Consider the following 26962-nt stretch of genomic DNA (forward strand, 5'->3'; position numbering starts at 1 on the left):
AAAAGGATATGTAAAGGCCATGGAGAGCTAAACGACCAGATAAAACGACATTATTGTGAAAAGCGTGCTGTAGGGGCCCCCAGTAGTGGGCCCGGGGCAGGTGCATTACTTGAGCAGACTCTGAAGCATGGCTGTGGCATATGTGGGCCGAGCCTGTTTGTTCTCAATAGCCTTTTTAAGGTACTGGATTCCATCACAACGCTCCCAGATCTCCTCAAACTGTCGCGGCAGGATCTCGGCTCCTCTCTTCCTGGTCAGTCCTGTCTCCTCCAGACTCAGCTCACACATCTCCATATCGTCTTTCCCTGGACAACAACCACATTTCAACTGAGCCATTATCAAAAACACAAACTGCAACTGTTACTTAGCATGGGAATAACATGCAAGGATGGAAATATTATGGAAACTACTATTACCAGTACATTGTATTTACTGTTGACCAGGGGTAGAAAGTAACAAAGTATAAATATTCTAGTCACAGTAACTAAATAGTTGTTTTTTCATGGTAAAATGATTAAAGGTGGGCAGTATCAACAACATGAATATATGTCCATATATTAGAGCAATTCATACAAAATAATTTGCCTAAATGTGTCTTAAAAGAGACACAAAAAGAGAATGGGCAGTAAAAATAACAAAATATCATTGTTTGAAAGATTACATTGCAAGTTTATTTCATTTCATAATCAGTTTCATAAGCTCATAATCAGCCCTTTTTGCAGCCTTTTTTTTTTTTATATTTTCCCCCTCCCACCTCTCCAATATGATTGATCCTGCACTAGTATAAATAGTAAATGACCAGGAAACGTGGTTACTTTGCTGCAGAATCCAGAACAAGACTAAAGAGCCAACTCCATGTATGTTATGAAGATTAATGAGAGCATAAAGACGCTGTTGCTTGTAATAAACACTGACCTGCGACTAGAACTATGGGCCTCTTGTCGGGGTGCAGCTCCACCTGGCGTGCAATCCAGGGCCCGTCGAAATGTGCGTACCACCAGCCCTTCTTCTTGTTCTGGGGGTCTTTGTACTGGTCTGCGGGCCGGATGAAGGGGATACGGAAGTAGCGCTGCTGTCGGTTCATGGCCCCCTCCTGATGCTGAGCGACCGGAGGAGCTGGGTTCTGTTCCGCTAAAACACAAGGAAACTTTGAGTGGTCCTCTGAAAACCGCTTTACTCTTACATATAACGGCTATGAGCGGGACTGCTAAAATATTACCATCATTATTTACATGCAGAGTGTACAATAGTAGACTCTATAAGGAATATATTTGGTCATAGACACAACTGAGAGTGCCCTGAACACTGAGATTACTTTGTTGTTTTGCTGTGAGTAGATGCATTCATTTAAAAAGGACAATGTGATAAAAAAGTGAGCAGCACATCATTATAACACTCCCTACAATGGAATATATGAAATATATTCTGTGTACTACAATGTGCTGAGTGTTCATGTCCACGGGTCCTGTACTTTTTTCTTTCTTTGTATTTTAGAACATAAAACAACAAAAACAAACTCGGGCAGGACATGAGAGAAACAACAAAATGAATAAAACTAGAAAATAAGGAGGGGGTAGAATCCAAAGAGAAGAATGTTAAAGTTTAAAGTCCAAAATAGAAGTCCCATTTGGGTTCATCCTGATGGTAAATCATTTCTCTAGTGTTATAAATACTGTTCTATCTTTACTACTACTGCTACAGCTACGTGAATTATTTCCACAAAACACTGTATTATATAACAGTCAAATGTAAGTAAATGTAGGTTAACTGTTTTAGGTGCAGGTTTTAGTTTGTTGAAACGATGTCCCTGTAACAGCTTATCTAACTGACCATAGTCGGTGACAGACTTGGGAGCTCTTTGGTTGCTGTCATCATCAGTACGTTTCTTGTTTTTGGCTTTCCAAGCGTGGTACACCTTCAGACGCCGGTGGAACTCCTCTCTGCACGCGGCCAGCAACTCGATGTCTGTGAACACGGCACAGAGTCAGATTCAAACTCAAATCACTGCTCAGTTTAGAAAGAACCTGCCCAGATCAATGCATGCTGATCTGGATGGTCCACATCTATTTGGATTAAAACAGCAGCAGGTTTGGTCTGACTTTAGACTTTAGACTTCAGACAGTCTCCAAAGTGGATTTCATCTCACCACATGAAGTATTGATGACGTCTCGGAGCTCGGCGTACTTCCACTTGCTCAGCTCGTACTTTTTCACACCGGCAGCCACCTTGGTCGCCTGAACCTGAGCCCCCCTGAGGTATGGGGAGGGAGAATGTGATGTTAAAGCCGGTTCAAACATAATGTAATGCTAAACTTTAGTTACAATTACTATAAATGAATATTAATATGTTTGTGATCATATCCTTGTCACTGTATTTTAACATATGTTCTACTCTGATAGTTTTGTGGATGAAGGAAGCCAGATATGTATAAATGCTTTGGAGATATTTTAAGATACAGTATATATTTATATATTTGGAGGATAGGTATAAATAGTTGGAAGAAGCTGAAGGCTAGTTACAAAAAAGTCTGGTTTGATGGGCGTATGTTCTACTCTTATCACATGAGGCAGACAGACTTCGCACCTGCGCAGACTGGGGTCCAGCTGTCCCTCTTCTGTGATGAGCTCCGCCTCACTCTGAGCGATCCTCATGGCTAACTCGCGGTCCCTCCTCTCCTGCTCTACGATGGTTGCCTGCTGAGCCTGCTCCTCTCGCTCCAGAGCCAACTGCACCTCCAGCTCAGCCTGTTCAACGACAACACATTCAAATACAATCAACTGAGCAGAACTGAACATATCAACAAATACTAACTGCAATGTTATTTTGTTTTGTTTCAGTTGTTACTTGATCTTTAATACATTTAAAGGCATTTCATACTAAAAAAAGAAGATTTATTGAAGTACCAGTTCATAATAATGATCTACTTAAATTGACTTCCTCACACAAACCTGCATTTCTTGGTCTTCCGTCTCTCGTTTCTTTCGATCTTCTTCTTCTTGCTTTCTCTTCAGCTCCATTTCTGCTTTGCTGAAATATTTAAAGAACAATGCTAAACTCATTTGCACTTATTAAAGGGAGACATTGCAGTTATCTAATTTTTTTTAATGTAGAGATAGTTTATGTAAACAAAATGTATTACACATTTTTCGTCATGAAATGTTTTCATACTAAAATATATCATATTAACAAAATTGCCTTTTATGTGTAAAACCTGCAGAATTTGATTTCATTTTGTTGACATATTAGATATTTTAAAAAACACTGTGAGGATTTATGATTAGTTATTCAGTACTTGAGTTAACTATTACTGAAAATTGTGCGATCATTTTTTTTTGTTAAATACAAAACTAAAGTTTTGTGTTTGTGGGTGCTACTTAAAGAAAACTGTCTTTAGAGTTACAATGATGTATGGGGCATACATATTTAAATCAAATAAAAAACATATTTTGGTGCAGATTGGACATTGTTGTTTCCAAGTGAAAGCTTTTATACTGAAAAAGCAAACAATATAAAATCAATTCTTCTGCCTGTCGTGTCTCAGCAGTAGTTCTAACCATGCTTGGACACATAAAGTGCATTTAAGTCTATTTGTCTCTACTATAGTCCAGTCTTAAATGTAACTTAAGCAGCATTTTCACTAAGGATGCTTACAGCCGCCGCTCCTCTTCCTCTTGTAGGCGGCGCTGTTCTTCTTTCTCTCTCATCTTCCTCTCCTTCTCCATCTCCTCCTCGATGTGCTTCAGCCTCTCGCTCTCCTCCTGTTCTTGCTTTTTCTTCTGCATGGACCCGAGCAGCTGCTCCGAGCGCCTCACTAAGGCCTGGTACTCCGAGTCGATCTCCTTCCAGCTCATCACAGAGTTCTGCGAAAGTCAGAGCAACACTTACTGTGCAACACTATCATGAATCTGATGAACAGTAAGAGAAACTACCTCTGCCCTCTGCATGTGCTGTAAGTCACTCTGAGCCCTCACCTTGATCTTGGCCATCAGCTGGTCTATAGCAGTCGCCAGCTCGTGCACTTGCTTGGCCACCTCTGGTTTTCCCTCCTTCAGCCCGTTCACCACGTTAGTCAAACGTTCCGTGTGTTTCTTCAGATTGCCAACCTTCACCATGCCGTCCACACTGCAGACGACAAACTCACGTCAACAGCTCGCAACAAGACTGTCCTCAAATCTTAAAGGGGACATATTATGCTAAATCAACTTTAATGAGCTTTTATAACAGTTTCCTCATCATTAGTTTACTCAAAGTTGTATTTTGATTGATGCATGTTTGAGTAACCACCTGCACCTGAGGCTCGAGTGCTCAGAAAATTCCTGTTTTCATCTACCCCCTATCCCAGCCCACATCCCTGTACTTTGTTGTGATTATTGGGAAAAACTCATATTCTAAATGATACATGTCGAGTTAAAAAATGTCACTTAGTAACTATTCAAAAATAAAACCATGTAAATAACAATCTCCTGCTTGTTACAGTGAAATGTCTCTGTAAAGAGGCGGGGCTTATCAGTTTTGCAGTTTTAAACAGGAAGTCAATGGACCTTTTTCTATTACTAAGCCATTTTGGATCAATATTACAGTTTAGAATGAACAAAATGTAAAACGAAGATCTACTTATGTTATAGTTCAATACTAAATAGCTGCAAAAAGCATAATATCTCTCCTTTAAACCCACTATTATTACATTCAGGCAGTTATTGGACCGCTCTTTACACAGTGTTTTGAATTATGTAATTTAAGAAATGGTAGTTATATACATGAAAATGCAGGAGGACTCACCGTGGCTTGTGTTTTCTCCTGCACAGCCACATGCGAACAGTCTTTTGGATCTTAATGCAGGCCATGGCTCGGTACCTCATTTTGTTGCGAACTGTTGAGTGAAAACAATCATATTTTTATGCCTACATGAAGTATAAACGGCTCACATGACTTGCATTGTAATCATCCTCTCTATGACATGATACTAATATTTATGTTTAATGCGTTCTTCCGAGTTTGACCCACGTTTGATGACGGACAGGCTGCACCACTGGACTTTTTTCCAGCGGCTGCACACGAGCCACTTGTTGACTTTCTTCACCAGCTCGGCCAGGTGCTCCGGGTCGGACTTCATAATCTGGTCAAACTCTGCAAACTGATGGCAAAAAACATATACATTCATATTAAGAGTGATTCAACTGTCGAAAAATGAATGACTGAGGTTATGGAAAAGATAAATGACCTTTCCTGGGCGGAAGAAGACTCTGGTCAGACCAAACTTGAAGTCAGCGTCATTCAGTCCCAAAGCTTTGAACAAGGCCTGGACAGAAAGAACAATAATCAGCTGTATAATTGTATGAATGATGCGAGGAAGTGCACACACAGTAAAACAAACCTTGCAGAAGAGCCGTGGATTGAGTCGTTGTAGTTTTTCGGGGAGGTACTGTTTGTACATGGTGTAGAGCTCATGGAAGGGAGCGCGGGAAGGGAAGCCGCCCTGCATCAGGTCCAGCACTGACACCATTCCTACAACAAGCAACAGTAGTATTACACTCAGGATCTGTTTTAAAGGCTAGATAGACTGAGTTGTCCAATAATAAGTCAAATCTGAAAAAAACTGTAGTGAGTAAAATAGTAAAAGTTAATATTTCTGCACTTTTGTGACAATTTCACAATTGTCTGATAATTATATTCATTTTTTTCCATATCGCCTGCCCACCCCTAGTTAAAATACTCAAAATGTTAAACTAAACTCGATTTTGCTTCTAAGAAAAAGGGTTGATACTGAATACCTATTACAATATCAGAATATACGTTTTAAAGACACTCCATCATTGTCAACACAAAATATTGGTTCTGTAATATTCTCATATATGGTCCTGTACTAGCTCTGATTTAGATTAAGACCAGTCTAAAACTGTTCTGGAACGTTCTCATTTTTCCCAGAGTTGATACCTGTTTAGTTTCAATACAGTTTCAGTATGGATTAGTTTGTGAGTATCAAATCAAACTCCTTGACAACCCCAGGACCCACCAGAGCACTGCAGCTGGGACAGGATCAAGGCCCCTTCAAACTGGTGGCTCACCATCTTTAGATTGGGCTTCACACAGCGGATGAAGCTGGAGCCCTGAAAGTGCAGGGGGGAAATCACTCATTTAAACACATTCTGCTTTGCACTTCATTCAGATTACATACTCATATTGTATCTTCATATGTATGTTGATTACACAATTGCTAATCAGACTTTATGTTATTTTTTCATTCCAAATCACAAGTTCTAACTGTATGACTTAACTTATAATTCCAGTCCATATGCGTAATCATAGTTCAGTACACAGCTTGTACTTACAGTACTGCGGAGCTTTTCCAGTAATAGGTTCAGCTGAGTCTGTTCATCAGAAAGAATACTGTTATTATTGTAAAGATATTTGATGCACATTACGACATTGCATATTCTAACCACAAATTATGTAGACAGTGGTGGAAAGAGCACTGAAAATGTGTACCCAAGTAAAAATACAGTAACAAGGCTAAAAATGTACTCAATTACATGTACAAGTACTGCTGCCAAAACTTGACTAAGAAAAACAATGAATGGCAAATACTACTCACATTTTAGTAGCATTTTAAATCACTCTTTTATACAAAACATGATTACTTTAACAGTTTGCTGCACATATTCTATACACCAGTGCTGCAGTATGTGTTTGTAGAGAACGAGGAGCAGAGACTCTGTGAGAACAGGACTGGGCAATTCATCGAAAAGATCGAGATTCAGTCACGTCTAATTGTCCACGATATTGTGTTATGGTGTGGTAAGTTCAGACTTTGGTGGAAGCACTTTGACTATTTCTTGTGTTAATTTTGAAAATACTAAATAAGATAAAATAAAAAATCGAGGTTGGAATTTCTTTTCCTCATAGCCCAGGCCTTGTTGTGAGACTGCGTGAATGGTGGATTGTCCCATGATTTTAAAAGTAATGAAGTACAGTCACATGGCTAGAATATGTGTACAATTGTATGTGTATGTGTATGTTAAAAATCTAGTGGTACAATTACCCCAAAAGCCTCTCTATTCCAATAACGTGAGTATTTGTAATTAGGTACTTTCCACCTCTGTGTGTAAAAGTTGCTTGTTTTGGAAACATCTGGCGTTAAAACTCTACCTTGACATGACTTGATCCCGTTTTATCCCCCAAAGGAGCTCAAAGAGGAAAAAGAGGAAGATTGAAGAAAGTCTACAGGAGAACATGGAAGAGGAAGCAAAACACAGGCGGGAAAACAAACAGCGGGCGACATCCTCGGAGCCCACGGCGAGCCAGACCTTGAACTTGTTGCCGACGCTGATGAAGCTGAGTTTGCCAGACTTCTGCTTGACGTCTTTGGCGCTGTTGTAGTTCTCGAACAGCTCTCTGACAAAAGTGTCTTTGGATTCACACACCAGGCACTCCAAGGACATGTGCAGGGCGTCGTCGTTCTTCTCCACAAAGCGCTTCTGTGTTTAGGATGGACAAATGCAAAACACGTCACCATAAAAGGGCAATTTATGTATTAATTATTAACCTTTATTTAACCCGGTAAGAAACCCACTGAGATCAAAACCGCTATTGAACCGTCTCTACTATAAAATAAGTGCTATAAAGTTACTCTAATATTCGAATCTTACCGTTTCATAACAAACGGCTCCAGCAAAATGTCGGATCATAAAGCCTTCATCGTCGCGCAGGTTCCGGTGAATGGCCAACTTTGACTTCCTCGGAACCTAACAATCAAATGAAATATTTTATGAAATGTATGAATCTGTAAAGAGATACGTACAATACATTTTGGTCACGATGAACACAGTAAAACAGTGTCAGATTAAAATATAAACATGAATTGAAGTAGTGGAGTAAAATGTAGTTGGTGATCTTAAAGTTGCATTATGTAACTTTTCATGAGGAGGGTTCTCCACCTGACTGTCTCCATGGAGATGTTATTGCTTTGCTCGGAATGTTCCAAAGTATCAAACGTAATTGTTATTGCAAAAAAAACAAAAACTCTCCACAGATCTGACCTGTCACTTTGCTTGATGGCGTTACCTGCTTGTCTCTATGGAGATAGATGAGTTTAATGCCACACTGTGGGAAATTCCAAGCAAAGTGAGAACATCTCCGCAGAGACAAGCAGGTGGCAGCTAGGTGGCAGCTTTAAATGTGGATCATAATGAATACAATACAGCAAGAGGCAGATTTAAAAATAGATAAATCGATAAAATCCTTTGTTGATTTGAAAACAGAGAAAAACCATTAAATCCATAAATCTGGTTTGGTGTAATTAGGTTAGAAGAAGACTCTGGCCTCACCGTGAGTCTGAAGTGGTTCTTGTGCTTGCTGTGAACGGCCACAGTAAAATGCTGATCACTGGCCTGAGGGAGACGGTTTTCTTCATCCAGAATGTCCAGGATTCCCACCAGCCGAGCCTCTACCAGGTCTGGACACATCAGTCTCATGTTATCGCGAGTCATCACGAGTTTGAAATGCTTTAAAGATCTTACCAATACAATCCTGGTTGTCGACGTAATGCACCTCACTCACGCCCAGGCCTTCTCTCTGATACAACTCTTGCTCCTGCACAACAAAAGCAAATGTTTTTTTTAAGAGAGAATAAGAAAGAGATGTCAAATGGAATAAAGAGGAAGCAAACCTCTTTGAGAATCCGCTCGTTGAAAAACTGCTGGAGCTTCTCGTTACAGTAATTGATGCAGAATTGTTCAAAGCTGTTGTGTTCAAAATACTCTAAAGTGTGACAGAAGGAAGAGAAAACATGTGACTATGAATAATGTGTCCAGCGATTTAAAGAGTATGACAAAATCGGAGTAGTTCTTTACCAAAACCCGCAATGTCCAGGACTCCAATGAAGTGGTTGGAGGTTTCAAACGGGAAACACTGGTTGACCCTCCTCACCACGTGATCGAAGAGGCGGCTGTACACGGCTTTGGCCAGGGCGTCCCGGGCGTGGTTTGCCTGTTCCACCTTTAGAGGGACTCTGAGGACACAGAGAATTCAAATGTGGTGGATTAGTAGTTATTTTAATACCACAATGATATTTTCCTAGACATCACACTGTAATTTTCCGCCCAAAAATAGTACTAACTTTAATTTTACCTTGTGGTCAATAGTTCTAATATTGAGGCATAAAGCGTATCTATTTTTGATTATAGTTTAGTATCAATGAGCATCTGGGATTCCATTCAATTCGAAATAGTAGTAGCAGTTTAGTTTTTATCCAGTCATAATTTAAAGCGTGTGTGACAGATTTTTATGATTTCCTAGGTTTGACTTTATTTGGAATAAAACCTGTTGTAATTCAGTTTGAGATGAAAAAGTAAAAATGCATATGTTGAAAATGACAGGAAGTAGAGCAAAACATGATAACATCGCACTAGGAGACAACATAATGCTGTTCTCATGTGTTTTTATTTGTCAAACAATAATTAGAGGAGATTTTGGCCCAGTGTACAACATGGTCGCTAAGTAACAGTTATGGAATTTCCTAGTGTGATAATAAGTAGCATATGTACTTTAAACAGGACTTGTTCCATTACCTGTTGTAATGACCAAAGCGGTTAAAGCTTAAGTTCAACTCAATTAAAGCCTAACACTATTAACTCCAACATTAGCAAACCAAACTATCCTTGCTTTCCTCAACAATGAAAGCAGCAAAAGAAATGATTAGAACAGATACCAATATAGATTCACAGATCACATTACATACATTTTACCTCTAAACATTCCATTGCTCTTAAATACTAACATGAATTATTATATTATATCATAACTAGCCTTCTATACGTTTTAATGCACTCATTGATTTTCTCCTTACAACAGAAGCAACAATGGACTGGACTAAACTGGAATGCACAATCGCAATGTCTTAGGGTTCATGTCTCCGGGTCCCGTACAGATGGAAATAAACCTCTCCTGTGTTAGAACCCCTGCCTCATGACTCTTCTTTCAACACTTCAATTTAATCTACAACAGACGGATTTTTCATAGTTTGACTCTGAACACAGTCAATGAGCTCATAGTTATGCACCTTATACACCACTGCATCAACTAAATCCTGTCATTTTAATGCATTTAATTTCAGGATCAATGGGGTTGTTGGGGCTTTCTTCAGCTGCCCTGGTACTGCTCAGAACTCTGAACAGCAAAATAGTTCATAATGAGAGAGTTCGGTATGTGAGGTGACAGCTCTCACCTCTATCACCCCCTCCTCCCCCCTGTCTCCCTCTAATAAAATCCATTATAACCTTGTGAATTGCCACTTCATAATTTGAATCCATCGGTTGAGCCCCTGAGCCACAGAACCAGATCTTAATCATTGTCTTTTCAGATACAGCATTGATTATTTATACGGAGCAAACACTTTCAGGCCAAAGCAGCATCTGTCCCTGTTGAAATATTAATCCTCCATTCATGCCGCACTATTAACAACTAATGCTGGGCCGGTACCACTTTTTCATCAAACCTTGTTCACTTTTGCAAAGAGAGGAATAGATGGCACGGGCCGGACGAACACACACACACACACACACATGTTGGCTTTCCATGAGTTTTGGGGACATTACATTGACATTGACTTCCTGTTGACTGACCCTGACATTAACCATAGATACTGCTCGCCTTTAATCCCCACAATAGAATGAATATCCGTCCACACTACACATTAAGACAGACTGCTGAATCCCCCTCAGCACCCTCACATACTAACGTTTAAAAGTCATGTTGAGTGCGAGGCTTCACTCTCTTCACGTACTCACTTGATCACAGTCCCTTTGGCGCCCCCTGCTGTCGTGAGCATGACTCTGGTGGTGAGGCTGACCTTCAGATCATCCTGGTCCAGACCCAGCAGGTCAGCGCAGACCTGCAGGGATTCACTGGACTGGTTCTTTAGCACGCAGCCACCTACATGACACACAGGAGCTCTGTGTTATGCATGAAACCGTTATCACAATGTTATAATGTGCTACTAACTCTTATTACCAGAGCTGCTTCCTGTTTCTTCAAAGTCGGCGTTGCCTAAATGCAAAACTCCAGCGACCACTCGGAAGAGGTCCAGCTTCTCCGTGTCGTTTAGGCCGATCTTCTTCATCGCGTCACACATTCGGGTGAAGTCGCCCAGGTCGTCCAGTAAAGGGTCCTTCAAGGCTCCGCTCTTCAAGTGCTGCAAACCACCTCAAAGAGTCAGAGCCACTGCCACGGTGTGTGACCCACCACCACCACCACCACCGACATTCACAAACCACAACCTTTTACAGCAACATAACCAAGCAAATACATAAATGGATATAAATAAATACAAATGCCCAAGCTCCGCCCCTCCAACGCATGCACATGTGGATTAGCATGTGCTACACCAGCTTCATGCAAAACTCCTCCTGATCCTGATCTAAGACACAGCAGCTCACGCTAAGGCCACGTTACCTTGGAGTCCTGGGTTTGGCCGTGAGAAGGGAAGAAACATGGGATTGAAAATGAACACATTATTAATGAGATGTTTAAAGGTTATTAGGACAATACAAATGTCTCTGAAAGAGAGACAATTTGCCAGTTATCATCTACTGTAATGTTTTTAGACCCAAATGTACCACTTCAATATCCGGTTAAATCCACAAAGTTTTGTTGGCCTCACCTCAAGACTTTTACGGTGCTGTGGGATGTGTTTATCTGAATCTTTAGTGGCGAAAAAGCTGGAGCATCCTCGATTCAGGTACTATAAGAGAAAAACTCATTATTATGTCTAGCACAGGGGTTCCAAAAGCTTTCAGACTGGGACCCCCAAAAATAATCATGAAACCAACCCGGGACCCAGAAAACAAAATAAAATTGTAATAATTTCATGTTTTAAACCATTTAAAATGAGGTTTCATTGTTTTTTATTTCAGTAGTTTATCGCGTTATCTGACCCAGTTTGTTTGTACAGTAGATTGTCTAATATTTAAAAAATATACAGATTATTCAGCATGAAAGTGTAAGGTCTGTGGATGGACTAACCCTGAAGTGGTCTGGTGAGTCCAGGTGGAGCTTTTTCTTGAGGTCCTCTGAGGCCCCAGCACACAGTCTGTAGAAGATGTGATAGTTCCTCTCGTCATTGCTCTGAACGCAGATTCTGGACTTCTCCAACAAGTAATGGGAGACAAACCCTCCTACAACTGCATTCTGCAACATCAAAAGGAAGAAGGTTAAATTAGCAGGTTAAAAATCACTGTTGGGGGTCAAATCAAAGGTTTCAGTTGTATAAGGTGAGTTAGTAATCACTTTCTACCTTCTCATTGAAGTGTATCTCTACAAACTTTCCAAAGCGACTGCTGTTGTTGTTCCGCACAGTCTTGGCGTTCCCAAAGGCCTCCAGAAGCGGATTAGCTGTGCAAAACCACACATAATTGTTGTTACATCACTTACCACTCCTTTTTTCTGTCTGTCTGGTGATGATTTGCTCTATATTATCACCTTCAACAATTCTCTCATCAAAGTCTTGACCAGTTCCATAAGTTGTTGTTAGATATCTGCAACGTTCAAATCGACATAATAAACAAGTGAAGAAATGAAATGAAATATGACTAAAAGCGCTCAAGCCGTGTACCTGAGAACAAACTTCGTGTTTTCTGTCTTTCCTGCGCCGGACTCTCCCGAAACGATGATGGACTGGCTCAGCTTTAGAACCTTCATGTCTCTGAACACTTTGTCAGCTAAAACCACAACACAGAACCTCTTTACACTTAAAGGAACCATATGTGTGATTTTGATTTTAAATTATACACATTATATCGATCTATGTCCCTAGATATGAGATAAACCTGTTAAAATCAAATATATCATTTCACATGAGTCTTTTATTCAGCACCTACAGTGAAAAACCTGTGCCTCTGTCTTAAGGTTCAGGCGCTGGCAACACAGGTACATCAAGTTCCTTTAAAATACAGTTGGCTCCACTGAATACTGAATATTAGAGTGGTTTGTACTCACCGATTGCGTACACATGAGGTGGAAGTGTTCCCAGAGACTTCCCTTTGTAGGACTTGAGTGCTTCTGGACCATAGAGATTGGGGATTTCAAAGTAAGGGTTGACAGCTATCAGGATATTTGCTACGTACGTCTGTAAAATAAATCAATACTAAATATAATATGCTGCTGCTTGTCTCCATGGAGATATTATTGCTCTTTGTACATTGATGCGTTGCCTGGAATATAACATTAAAGAAGTCATCATATGCTTAAATGATAAATTAGAACATAAGGAGACAATTAATTTACATTTTGTTCATTTTAAGCCACAAAAAAATTATCAATAATGACTTAGTAATAAAAATGGCGCTGTCCACTTCCTGTTAGACAATTACAGAATTGACAAGCACCGCCTTTTCATAGTTGCATTCCCCCCAGGCAAGCATTGGATTTTTAAATACACGCAAGTTAGTAAAATGAGGTGGGGAGATATAGGGGGGTAGTTGACAATAGAATTGTTCAGCACATTGAGCATTAACACAGTAAATTAATGAGAGGCAAACTGTTCTCTCATCATAACATGGTCAAGCGCTCATAAATGTTAATTTTGCATAATAGTTCACCTTTAAACTTGTTTATCGCTACAGAGACACTTTTCTCCAGATATTGCTTTCAGTAATAAAAAGACAAGTACAGGAAAAAATGCAAGATATAACTGTAATGCTGTATACTGTGAAACCCTCTAAACAAAGTAACACACAGAGAAGGTTCAGAGAGTGAAATAACAGGGCCTGACTGACGAGTGCTGGTTGCCAGATGCTGTTTCTCCCTCAGGATAAGGGGGGGACTTGGATGGGCTCGTCTTTTGTCCCGGTGCCTATAATGGTCGGCTCTACCTAAGTCTCACTGCGATACATTTGTAAAAGCCAAGCAATAAAACAAAGATTCTGGAAAAAAAATACTCACATAAATGTGGTCTTTGCCGTAGCGCACTTTGACGTTGTGGAGGAGAGTGGCTTCATTCAAGTACATGAGTGAACCTGAGCAGAGAGAACATTTCTGTGGGATGAACTCTATGGTACAGACTCAACACTGACCTCAACATAAAGCTAAACAGCCTCATGAATGGAAACACAAACACAAGGATCTTTCTCACATCATAGTACAAAATATACCGATATCTTATACTTTTGAGAGTGTCAGCAAACCAGTCACAGTATAAACAATGCAGGTTAAATGTGGAGCAGTGGCAATTAAACTAAATAAGCTGTGTATATTTTCATGTCACTACTGTGATGTTATAATTGGGTTATTTCGATACAGGTGATAATATATTAGTGGTTCAAATGCTGAGGTTGACTCTGAAGGTCACAAGAGTGAACTTACAGTTGTCGTCCACATGTTTGTTGACATCTTCCTCAGCTGGGTAGACTTGGTTCATAGGGGCAAGAAATGTCTGGAAAAGAGATTTTTGCATTCATCATGAGACTTGGATAATATGGATGATATGAATAATAATGGTATATTTGATTTATTTATTTATTTATTTAATATATACTGTACACTAGCCGAAAGGAAGAAGGCAGAGGACCTCAGTGAACCTCAGTCTCAGGCAATGGGGAACATAGGATGAGGTGCTGGAGGGACCATCATGGGAGGACACGCCCCTACATGGGATGTACCACTGGAACATAACTGAAGTGGCTGATATCACAAAATCCTCCCAATGGTTAGAACGAGCCGGTCTGAAGGACAGAGGCCCTGATCATGGCAGCACAGGAGCAGGAGCCCTGAACACCAGATCAATAGAGGCCCAGATCTACCACACCAGACAAGACCCAAGGTGTAGGCTGTGCAAAGGGGGCGGGGCCCTGAGACCATCCCGCACATAACTGCAGGGTGCAAGATGCTGACAGGGACAGCACATGGAGCGCCATAACCAGGAGCTGACATAGTGTACAGAAACATCTGTGCAGAGTACGGGCTGGAGACCCCAAGGACAAAGTAGGAAACACCTCCAAAGGTGGTGGAGAACAACCGAGCCAAGGTCCTCTGGGACTTCCAGACAAAAACAGACTGAATGGTAAAGGCGAACCAACCGGACATAATGGTGGACGACAAGGTGCAGAGGAAAGCGGTTTTGGTTGACGTGGCGATTGCAAGTGATGGCAACATCAGGGAAAAGGAACACAAGAAACTGGAGAAAGACCAAGGGCTCAGAAAGGAGCAGGAGAAGGTGTGAAAGGTGAAGGTGAAAGTGGTGCCCGTGGTCATCAGAGCACACGGGGAGCACACAGTGACCCCCAAACTGGAGGAGTGAAGCTAATTATTAGGGATGGGACGAGACACAATTTCCACAAGAGAGTGTCTAAGAGAACAAACATTAATTTTAAATAATGGTTCTGTTCACAATTTTGGCGTCACAGTTTTTGGGTCTTATTTAATTTTAAATGGTTTGCCGTCATTATAATGATGCTTTTTGGAACTATAACTTCTCAAGAGGTGTAACTTAGCAGCACTTAATCCTGTTTTTTGTCCAAGCTAAATGAAAGCACATGGGAAGAAATCTCACAAGATCATTTTCCACTTGTGGGCAATTTAATTACGCATTCAGACAGAATCATGCCAACTAATTGTTTGGTTAGCTTTGTATCTTAAATGAGTTTCAGTCTCCAAGTCTGAGCCAATGGAATTAAAGTCAGTGGAACAACTGTGCCACGACAAGAACACAGAAACTTATGAATAATTTGTTGAGCGAGCAACAGGATCTGAAAAGCTCTACCAAAACATGTGATGATAAAATAATTATTAAACATTATTGAACCACTCAAAACACACATGAAGAGGACAGATATCTCCACCCGATGAGTTCTCCAGCTCTGAACACGGGCCAAACGCAGCACAAAAACATGTTGTACTGCCGTGAACAAGAGGAGCTGCTAATGAGCTGCTGAGCGGCCAATCGCACGCCTGCCTTTCATTCAATTCAGTTCATATTCCTCAAGGAAATTCAATAGACCATAAAGTAGCTGCCAACTGTTTCCATAGCACTGAAACAACCTTTGACCTATGATAAAATATGAATTATTGTTGTTTTTGTTTATTTTTGTAATAAAATCAATACCCGGGTACTAATCATTATTCATTTGGACATGTATGTATTTTCAGGTAATACTAAAGATACTATTAAGATTGTGTTGTGTTGTCAAAAGTATTGAAAAATCTGATACTTAACAATTAAAACTAGAAACTCGTTTGAACAAGTATCAATCATTTTATTTAAAAATATTACGAATAGGAGAAAATGTGACCTTTCCAGAGCAAAATGCAACTCAAAGAAAGTGCTAATATTTTGTATTGAAAATAACAGTATATTGTGTAAAAAATGTTCCTTGGTATCAAAATTGAGTTTGAAGCATCGTGACAGCATTTTGAATATTACATTCTATTGTTGATTAGTGTGGTATTGATTTCAAGCATCGACGTTGAGTTTTAGCTCTGATTGCATCACTGAAAAGCAATACAACAGTTATACTTCATGTTTGGAATGGTAGGACATGCTCTGGTGAGACTCCAGTAAACAGGCAGTGTCTCAGGTGGGGCAAGTGCGGCAGGTGGGGCAGGTGCGGCAGGTGGGGCAGGTGGCCTTCAGTCCCTGATCAGCCTCTCTGCTCTAGGCAACACTATCTCCGCCTGCTGCTGCTACTGTTACTTATTCATGGCTCAGTGCACAGAGAGGCTCTAGTTTCACACATCACCTCAGCCCTGTGTTTATAAGACAGACATGTCTGGGGCGGCTTCAGCGTCTGTCCACTTTGGAAGTCTTTGGGGCTTAACCTATGTACAAAATAGTGCTCATTGTAAGTTTCAAATAGTGGATGTGTCAACACTTTACAGTTCTTTTATTCATATTCAGGAAGGTGTCAATCAAATCAAATTCTGAGTGGCATTTTTATAATGAATTGCACAGTCATACGTCATCACAATGGTCTTTTGACTCAGTGCGAAATGTCTCAACCAATGTCTTTATGGCTGATATCTGTGGCAGAGAGGAGGAAGAGGAGCATCTTCAGCGACCTGCTGCTGTCATGAATCCTGCCCCACTGACCACTCAGGAAGTGTCCCACAGCAACATGACACTCAGCTGCACCTGACATATGTTTTGCACAAACAGGTTCATGCACCACTAGGTGGGCTCCTGTCATTGTGTTATCTGTTTCCCACTAAAGAACAGGATCCCACTCTAAACCAGAGCAGGATGTACATCATTCTGTCATTATGACTTTAGCAGTCAGTTCTGTCACATTAAACAAAGCCTCACCTTAAGCCCATTATAAAATACCCTCAGTGCCTCATTCCCCTGGAGCTGCCACAGTGAGGCTGGTGCAGCAGCAGGTGTATGAGTAGGTGAATGAGACACACCTTTCCCCTCTGGTGCAGCGGCTCGATGGTCAGTGCGTCAGCTCCGATATCTACGATCATGCCCAGCTGGAACCCATGGGTGGGGTGCGGTGCCCACACTGGCTTTCCGTCCTCCATGGCTCACCTGTTGTCTTTTGTCTGAGGACAAAGCAACAATGAGGAAATGTTGATGGGGAAAACAGGAGTGATGTAAATAATGTAAAACAGGCGACAGAGTTTGCATTGAACTACCCTGCCTATATGCAAACCAGACTACTGCAGTCAGAGCAAACCAACAACAGAGTTCTCCTGAGACAACCTGTGGTTCGCTCAAAACAAATGAACTCAGGCTCCAGCCAAACATCTTCAAGGTCAGAGGTCAAATGTTTACACCAACATATTCCTGTAGGCCTTCACCACTGTGTGTTGTGTCAAGAGATAACAAAACAACAGAAGTGATATTGAAATAAAGCTTGATAGATTGGCATTTTACTAAATGAATACCAACTACCGGTACTTTATACATAACAGTGTCACACTCTAACAGTCAACACTGTTACACTGTTACACTGTTACACTGTTACACTGTTACATAGTGAGTCCAAACAGTTAGACTGATTTATGGTCATAGTTCGGTGTTAGCAGCAGAGGCTGGGACACACAAACACACTGTTTCCTCTTCCTGCCTGAGAGGACATGGGACAGCCAACAGAACACACACACACACACACACACACACACACATTCTTTTAGATGAATACAAAATGTTACTGTAAAAAGGCTGCAAAATTAACAGAGTGAGAGTAAAAATATAACAAACAAACAAACAAACAGATATAATAATATTATATAATGACATAAATAGACATTTACAGACTTGGTGTAGAAATCGTTTTTATGTTGGCTACTACTGTAATATAACTCTGATTATCATCATCAAGGTAATTTTAAAATGTCATTATTTAAAATAATAATATATACATATACACACACACGCACACATACATTCACATCATGTATGTAGCTCGCTTGCATTGGTAAAGTGGTCACGGTTCTATATATGTTTTCATCAGTATGTGTTTGTTTTTAACATGAAGGTTAATGATCTCTTTAATAACCTGAAACTTCAATGAATATGACAGAATGTGTCCTAAAAGCAGACCCAGTGAAGCACCTTAAAGACACATTGGGAAGATGATACAGGCCGAGCCGTGCCAATCTGAACTGAGCACAGGAGCTGGTTAAGCCCCAAATCAACTTAATGAAGTTAAAGTCTTTGGCTCCAAATCACATGGCTTACCCTTCAGAGGCTTCAGGCCGCGCTGCCCCAGTGACTCTCACACAGTTCACAAACTACTTACAATATTTACACGGACTGAAGTCATACTTACAGGCTCAGCTCTTCAGAGTCCCGGGGCGTCAGAGTGCGTGCTGCTCACGCGCTGCAGCGTCTCTGTCCGGGGAAGTGCTGAGGACGCGCGCGCCTGCAGGGCTCCTGAGCCGGTGAGCTCGATGACGTCACTGCACCAAGGTGTGTGGACCGACTGTAAGATCCTATGTCAGGTCATTTACATGGTGTCTGCGCTTTAATGTTGCTCATACAAATGTTATTGTAGGCTATTAAAAGTGACCCACTTTTACAGCAGCCGTGGCCCTCAGGAGTCAGGACTAAGAGGTGTAACTCCTGAACAGCCCGATGTTTGAGGGACGCGCAGCTGAAAACTACTAGGCTTGTTTAAGCCCAGCCTCCAGTTTAAACCATGTCGCTCTGACTGCAAACTGTGGACAGTCGTGTGTTCGCGAAGTCTGTGCCTTAAGGCTCGTGAATAATTCAGACAGTAACTCAACACTTAGAAGAAGTCACTTCATCCTCCACTGGTTGTAGTTCTAATGAAGACACCTGATAGGCCAGAACAGACTCGTATCTTGTTACAAACAATACGTCGTGCAACTTTTAAAATAAATGGTCTACAAATATATAAATAAGTCAAAAATACAAAAAGGCCCACGTTGACAGTTTATGGGGGAAATATATATATATATATATATATATATATATATATATATATATATATATATATATATATATATATATATACATATTTATCAGGCTTCTTGTGCCAAGTTTCATTTGTTCAAGTGAATCATGATGCCTCCTTTTCCTCTGCAATGGCAATAGCGCCACCAAGTGGTGATGCATGAGAGAGAAACAATTTTGAAACAATGAATATGATGCAAAATTCACAAATCTCAAGTATTGTATTACAAGAGGAAGCATTAGAGTTTAATAGTTATTGAGATGAGATAGAAGTCCAGTCATCTCCTAGTGGTGCACAGCTTTTGAATTCACAATAAAGAGGAGACAGCACACAGTAGTCGAAAGTCATAAATGATGAGTTAATTTACAAGAAAAATATTAAACATTAAAATTATATGAAGATAAAAAATATTAAATAAAAGATGTAATAGCAAAATGAACAAGTGAATATTTGTGACCCTTGCAGTCTTGGGACGCCCCTGAATACTTTCCCAGCCAATTATCTTTTGGGAGCAGGCTTATCTGACTGTTTACTCCAGCGCTATCACTGTCCTGCCACAGCCTCCAAGCCTCCTCACACTCTCACCACGCTCCACACGGTCAGCAGCTCCAACTGGACACACAACTGATTTTACATACAGCATACTCTTTACTTTATTCATCTCCTTCTGCACTGATTTTCTGTAATCAAGTGCATGCTTTTCACTTACAATATATTTTTCTTGTAGCACAGGCTCCAGGGGACCCAGAGTGCAGCATGTCTCCACACATGCTCCTGCTGCCCGTTATGGTCCTGGCCACACTGACTTTGGTGCGCACGTCCTACGCTCAGCAGCCGGAGGAGTCCTGCACTGTTCAGATTCTGGTCCCAGGGCTCAAAGGTAAGACTTTATATGCACTGTAGGACATTTTGCTTTTCTATTCCAACCTATGGTTTCTTTGCTGCACAGGAGAGCCAGGGGACAAGGGTCAGAAAGGGGCCCCAGGACGACCAGGAAGACTGGGCCCTCCAGGAGACATGGGTACAGTCACACGGACACTGTCTGTACACACACTCAAGGACTTACAGATGAGGGTAATAAAACTATGAACTAATAATATGGACTTTTGTGTTTTAGGTCCACCTGGGATTAAAGGGCACAAAGGAGTTTTGGGAAGCCATGGAAAAGTGGGGCCCAGTGGAATGAAAGGTCATTGGCCGAGCAGATAAGTGCTCCACACACATTTTTCTCCCCTGAAAAGTTATAGTAGTAGGTTCCAGAGGAATGCTTCCAAGTTTCCCTGAAAGTTCACTTTCATCTTTTGGGGGCAAATGTATTTGACTGTAATAAGTGAGAAATGTTACATTTATTACCTCTCTGAAATAGGCAATAAAGGAGAAATGGGAGACCCTGGTCCAAATGGTCCAAATGGAGAACCAGGTCAGTTTCAGCATATTTATTGTGCAAATTTAAACTGGAGACTGTTAAATGTACATAAGTGCACATGTTTGTGCCCTCAGGGCTGCCCTGTGAGTGCGCTCCAATAAGAAAGATGATTGGAGAGATGGACCTTCTTGTTGCCAAGTTATCCTCTGAACTGACATTCATTAAAAATGGTAGGTGTTGCTTCTTACACTGTACTCTGCTTACTCAATGCTCAAAGCAAAAATTATAGAAATCCAAGTGGTCATTTTTCAGCCCTGCCCTCCCCTGCAGCTGTCGCTGGCATTAAAGAGACCGAGAGTAAAGTGTATCTGCTGGTGAAGGAGGAGAAACGCTACTGGGACGCTCAGCTGTACTGCCAGGCCAGGGGAGGGCACCTGGCCATGCCCAAAGACAATGTGTCCAACTCAGCCATTGCTGCATATCTCCGAGAGGCGGGGGTCAGTAGGGTCTACATTGGTCTGAACGATGTGGACCGAGAGGGCGTGTTCACCTATGTGGACTCGTCTCCCATGAGCACCTTCAGCGCCTGGAGACGAGGAGAGCCCAACAACGCCTATGACGACGAGGACTGTACTGACCTGCTGCCCTCTGGGGAGTGGACCGACGTGTCCTGCACTCCCACTATGTACTTTGTCTGCGAGTTCACCAAGGACAGCATCTGATACATCAGCACTATGGAATCATGAGAGGGTGTTTTTATTATTGGAGAAACTTTACTTTTAGAGAAACTCATGTTAGAGCAGGGCGTGTGGACCAGGCCCACAGTGAGTATGTACCATATATAACAGCTCCTGCTGCTTCAGTCATAAGATGCAGCTCCAAACAGACGTCTATCTACAAGATCTTTTGACTATGTACGGCACAGTTCTTATAAAGCAGTGAACTCCCCAGAGCAATGAATAATTAATGCTGAGATAAAATGTTAATTTCAATGACCCGACATTGTATTGCTGAATACATTTGGAAATCACAAATGTTCTGTCAATCAACACATTGTCAAAGAATGTAAGGTTTTTTGTTTATTTATTAAGATATATATTACACATTAAACTTTAAGATTAAAGTAACTTGACTTTCATGTCAGTATTTTCTACACAGGAACAAGGTTTAGACCTCGCTACAACAATAGCTGGGCATATTTAATAATACTCTGAAGAAAGCAATCAGGAGGAGTGAGGAAAAGACCAGTGACAACAGAATGATGAATGCCTGCACGTGCACAGTTGCTGGATAGATTTCCTTGATGCTAGGCCGAGCTGTCATGGGAAGAATTGGTTTACATATCAGATGCTCTCTCCTGTTACTTGCGGCTGCCACAAAGTTCCTGAGAGGAGTTTTTATGAGAGCAGCCATAGAATGAAGACAGGCCCGCTCCTCGATTCTAAAACCATCACTGTGCACAGGAATGGAGACGGGTACTTTGTTGGGAGGAAAATAGTAGTGAACCCACGGCTTTCCACTCTGGATATTCTGCTGGATTACCTGACGTCAGTGCGGGCAGGGGCAGGGCAGGCGGCGCAGTTTGGAGCTGTACGGAAGCTCTACACGGTGGAGGGCCACAGGGTGCGGCGGCTGGAGCAGGTGGAGGCGGGCGGGCGGTACGTGGCAGCGGGCAATGAGAGCTTCAAACATCTGAGGTAAGTATGGAGCTATGGAGGTTTGAACATGGAAGAAAGTACAGGATTATAATGGCTGACTTGTTCTTCTGCGTCATAGTTACTCTGAAATAACAGCCAGGAAACCACAAACTAAAGTGAATGAGCAGGTAAAGTGCTTTTTCACATTAGGTTTAAACTGATTTGAATCTTTCCCATTTAGAGAGACTATGGTTTCCTCTATAAATGAGAAACACTGCATTTGTTACCCCCTGTCTCTGATTTGTAGGTTATGACAGTTGAAGATTAAAAGTAGTGTGTGTTGAAGTTTATTACATATTAATAATCATAATCAATCTGTGGCTTTAGATAGGAATTTTCATCAAATATTGAACAACTGTCATTTCTGTTTATTCGTCATTATAAAAAGCATTTTACACGATGTAAAAGTTCATAATGTTTACCAGTTTGGTTACCAGAGAGTATAACTAAATCCAGTTTGCAATAAAGCCAAAAAGATGTGTCTTTACGCCATTAGCTGTGTCAGTTGTGATTGTAATGCTGTAGCCAGTAGGAGTACATGTTACACCTTATATGTTAAATTCAGTCAATAACTATTTAAATTTGCCTGTGGCACTATGTCAGCAGAAATCTGTGGGAAACACTGACAGGATCTCATTGACATTGAATACCTCTTTTCCCTAAATGGAGCGGTGTAATTATGAGAGAGGCCTGTAACAGTAATGTGATACATGACAGCAATAAATTAGCACCTAAAATCATGAAAGGAAGCTTTGCCAAATACATCTGTTGAAGAGTGAACCTCTCCTGTGACTTTCAGATCCAGCCTGTCGTCCACAGCCGGATCCAGGCCTCTTCTCGCTGGGGCAAGACTAAAGATGGCACCTGCACAATACAGTAGGAACAGAACTCACAAACTCATGGTACATGTGTATATCTATTTACATAAATCGTGATCATGTCTGATTTGTCTCGTAGTGTCTTCACAAATGGGGAGGTCTTGGTTTCTCCAGTGAAAATACGCATACCAAAGTACACTCTGAAAAGTTGGGACAATGTGTTGGCAATGGTGACAGAGAAAGTGTGTCTTCGCTCTGGAGCAGTACACAGGTAAGACTATGTCATATTTCCTGCAGCTCTGATTTAGGACCTGGAATACTGACAAACTCAACAAAGGCATTTAGTTTATAAGTGGGAAATGCCTTTTTTGGTTGGAGATAGGTCCTTGTGTCCTTTCTGTCCCCAATTTCATACAATTTTATTAAAGAATTGAATCAGGAGAGATATATTTTCAGACTTTGTACAATGGATGGGCGGCCTCTGTCCGGCCCGGCTCAGCTCAGAAACCAGCAGTACTATGTGGCTATGGGAGCAGAAAGGTTTAAAGCTCTCCCATACGACCAGCGCCTCCACATCAGGCCTTTCCACAGCAAACACAGCTCACAGGGATGGTATGGAGAGTTTAGTCAAATATTAGAGGTGTCTAGATTGTTCTTATGATTCTATTCTGATGATTCTCTACTGTTTTTGTCTGCCGTCCAGTGGAAGGCAAAGTAAAGCTCTAAACCTGGTTAGTGCTCTCTGCTAATGGGTTGATTTAATTTAAAAGACATATTTGTTTTGTGTGGGCTATAAATAATTAAAAATCTCCCTTATGTTTGAGTAGGCCCATGTGTGTTTACCTGAGGAATTTGAAAATACCCCCAGTGGCCAGCTGGGAGCAGCAGAGAGACAGATGACCGGTGGCTCTTCAGTGCTTGGTGAGCTTCACATCAGCTTCACAATCTGCAAATGAAAATCTATATCGAGAAAGTTTTTCCTAAATTGTGTACATGACGGAAAAACGAATTATCTTGTGCATTCACTGAGATTGCTTTTTCTGCAGGCCACTTACGCATTTATGTCACAACAATACTATTATGAAGGCAGAGACGCGGTAGAGGACAAAGTCATGTATAAGATGAATGCCTTTTTGTAGGGGCCAGTGTGTTCACGGCACAGAACAGGAGGAGTGAGCTGGTGGGGGCCGCAGAGGTGCAGGAGGATGGCTGGCTCAGCACGGGGCCCCCCATAGACCAGGTACATACACCACAGGCCCAAAACTATAGGACAGTCTGAAAGATTAAATTGCATTTCTCTTTGGTCTATAGCATTTCCAAACTATGGCCCGGGAGCCAAATGTGGCCCTCAGACCAATTTTTGTTGGTCCTCCGGCTTCCTGCTGAGTTGGTCCAAACCACAAGAAGTAGAACTTTTTACTGTTGTATTTTAAAAAATCATGTTGATGTTGTACCAACCTAATATTAATGTCCCAAGTCTTATTAAAGGTGTGGAGACTCATTGAAACTATGCCAAATGCTAAATTTAGAATGATTCACTTTGTCATTCGTCAAATTTGACATTGTCGGGTTGTTTGTGGCCCTCTGCTTAAAAAATGCGGCCCTCTGTGAAAAAGGTTTGGACACCCGTGGGCTATACAGTTAATGTACACTATATATTTATATATTGTATATATTGTGCAAATATATATTTGCACAATGTGAAGAGATAGAACCAGGTAGTCCAGATGGGACAAATGTAAACACCACCACACCTTTTGAGAGTTGAGAAAACCAGCATTCACCTAAATGTTGAACTCTGCTCAGACTGAAGCCAAGACTATGGGAGAAGATTGCACCTCCACCCGCTCTGCATGCCTCCACAGTCCTCTGAACATGTAAATACAGTCATTTCTATCAACACACATATACATGTAGTTACATCAGAATCAGAGTCAGAAAAGGTTTATTGCCAATGGACAGAAATCTATAGACATAGGAACTTGCTTTGGTGATTTGGTGCAACATAAAACAATGAACAATGATAAAACAGCATTAATAAAATAAAAAAATAGCATGCATTGAGGAGAAACAATTTAATTTTACTATAGGAAATAGGCTTATTATGTACCCAAAATGTACAAATGTAAATTTAACTGCATGATAACAGACACATATGTGTGGACCACCTCTGGACAGTCTACAGCGCCACCACAGCCAAAGCTGCAGAATTGATTGGATCAAATCCACATAGGTTTGTACATTGTCCTCTAATGGATTTGTGTTATCTTGGCAAAATTATACTGCGCTGACCAGTAAAACCGCTTTGTTAATGCAGCCATAGTTTTAGTCAAATCATTTGAGTCAAGTTTTAGTCAAATCATTTGTATGTTGATTGCATGTTTTTAGAGAAAAAGCAGTTTTGTCTTGAATCAAAAAGCCTTTTTCCTAGCATTCGAAATAGAGTATGTCATTTTTGGTTTTGTGACAGCCACGTTTCAGCTGGCCCTGGTCCCCCAGACTATCTCGGGACACTACAATTAATGGTAGAATGTGTTTCTGTACAGAAGGCCTGGCTCACAAGAACCAGTAAATGGGCCATGTTCACTAAATGCACCACTAGCGCATGTCGCCACCATGGATCTACTGTTTGCCACTTTAGCCTTTAGCATCTAGCCACATCCGGTAGCTGCGCAGCCCTAAAGTAACGTAACGTGGCTCATGTAACACTTGACCCCCTAAAGCTGAGCAGTTATGGATTTATTAAAATATATGGAGAGGTTATTGGTAAAAGAAAATCCTTGAGAGCAGAGCGAGCTGAAGCTAAAGATTTAAAAGCTGTTTTTAAGAAAACTGAAGGGTTTTGATCCGGAAAAAGCAAATGACCTGAATATAGTCTAAAATCGCCACAAAAAACAAACTTTTTGAAAACTGTAGCTACCTTGAGTGGGACACGGGCAGTTTGTTTTCAAATCTCGCTAAGTTTGTCGGCTCAACAAAAAAAGTTCTCATCACTGGAAACGTGGAAGTTTATCACAAGTTCAAGTCAGCGTTTGTGAGGAATGACAATTTTATATTAATATCTACTTTTTTGCGTTTTCATTAGAACTTGTCTTCCCTTTTGTTCTCTCTTGTCCAAAAGCTAAGTGTTCCGGGGGCCGAAAGCGAGCCAGCACCCTCTGGGCCTAGTTCCTCTAAAGGCCCCATTTGGACCCCTCAAGCAGACGGTAGTACTTTGAGCAGTGGAAAAACCACTGAACCGCACTGCTCCATGCCGTACTGCTCTCAAGGAAACGTGGCTCCTGTTTCAGACAGCAGAGGGATCAGAACAGAGAAACCCTCAGCTCTGAGGCCTCTGCAGAGAATCCTGAACCACCGGCAACATCCTCCTGTCCACTTTTACTGCCACCTGCAGAAACCACAGGAACAAAAGTAGATTTGTCTATAATTTAACTGACTGTGTCAGAACTGTCCTGTTCTACCTTTTTCTGAACTTTTTCAATAAATATATAGTTTTTCATTTTGCAATCAAAAATTATTTAACTGGTGGAATTTTTTTTTTGTCCTTTTAAAATGTATTCTCAGTCTGTATTCAACCCACATTGTTCAATGCAAATAACTATTAACTAACTAGCTAACTAACTAACTAACTAACTAAATCATAAATAACTATATGCATACATGGCTTGAACC

The 26962-nt window shown here is 41.1% G+C and overlaps 3 protein-coding genes across 4 annotated transcripts; 2 read left to right on the forward strand and 1 right to left on the reverse strand.

The window, feature by feature from the left end:
- Positions 1 to 70: 70 nt before the first annotated feature.
- On the reverse strand, positions 71 to 18888 carry LOC140370289 (unconventional myosin-VI-like). The gene is made up of 32 exons (XM_072457385.1): positions 18762 to 18888; positions 17392 to 17529; positions 14356 to 14425; positions 13936 to 14009; positions 12991 to 13120; positions 12608 to 12713; positions 12475 to 12530; positions 12290 to 12387; positions 12019 to 12183; positions 11657 to 11737; positions 11008 to 11188; positions 10785 to 10929; positions 8850 to 9007; positions 8666 to 8757; positions 8517 to 8589; positions 8325 to 8452; positions 7647 to 7742; positions 7305 to 7475; positions 6330 to 6368; positions 6014 to 6107; positions 5375 to 5505; positions 5222 to 5299; positions 5005 to 5134; positions 4780 to 4870; positions 3972 to 4122; positions 3652 to 3860; positions 2949 to 3027; positions 2584 to 2744; positions 2147 to 2250; positions 1831 to 1965; positions 916 to 1131; positions 71 to 305 (listed from the first exon to the last, which is right to left on the reverse strand). The coding sequence occupies exons 2-32, from the start codon at positions 17506 to 17508 to the stop codon at positions 106 to 108; spliced, it is 3759 nt and encodes a 1252-aa protein (XP_072313486.1). The 5' UTR covers positions 17509 to 17529; positions 18762 to 18888; the 3' UTR covers positions 71 to 105.
- Positions 18889 to 19919: 1031 nt separating this feature from the next.
- Positions 19920 to 21607, forward strand: colec11 (collectin sub-family member 11). 2 transcript variants are annotated; one of them, XM_072457577.1, is made up of 7 exons: positions 19920 to 20033; positions 20140 to 20289; positions 20359 to 20430; positions 20527 to 20598; positions 20776 to 20829; positions 20910 to 21005; positions 21088 to 21607. In XM_072457577.1, the coding sequence occupies exons 2-7, from the start codon at positions 20166 to 20168 to the stop codon at positions 21495 to 21497; spliced, it is 828 nt and encodes a 275-aa protein (XP_072313678.1). In that variant the 5' UTR covers positions 19920 to 20033; positions 20140 to 20165; the 3' UTR covers positions 21498 to 21607. The 2 variants fall into 2 exon arrangements, with proteins under 2 accessions (XP_072313678.1, XP_072313679.1); XM_072457578.1 differs by having other exon boundaries at positions 21106 to 21607.
- A 290-nt stretch (positions 21608 to 21897) lies between these two features.
- On the forward strand, positions 21898 to 26705 carry LOC140370322 (doublecortin domain-containing protein 2). Its single transcript, XM_072457435.1, has 9 exons — positions 21898 to 22472; positions 22552 to 22600; positions 23272 to 23348; positions 23430 to 23561; positions 23747 to 23902; positions 23994 to 24021; positions 24118 to 24211; positions 24430 to 24530; positions 26412 to 26705. Exons 1-9 carry the CDS (start codon positions 22123 to 22125, stop codon positions 26703 to 26705), a joined length of 1281 nt encoding a protein of 426 aa, XP_072313536.1. The 5' UTR covers positions 21898 to 22122.
- The last annotated feature ends 257 nt before the right edge of the window (positions 26706 to 26962 follow it).

This window comes from Eucyclogobius newberryi, unplaced genomic scaffold, assembly GCF_026437365.1.
Source record: "Eucyclogobius newberryi isolate DKJ021-1_F unplaced genomic scaffold, fEucNew1.0.hap1 SCAF_21, whole genome shotgun sequence".
Lineage (NCBI taxonomy): Eukaryota > Metazoa > Chordata > Actinopteri > Gobiiformes > Gobiidae > Eucyclogobius > Eucyclogobius newberryi.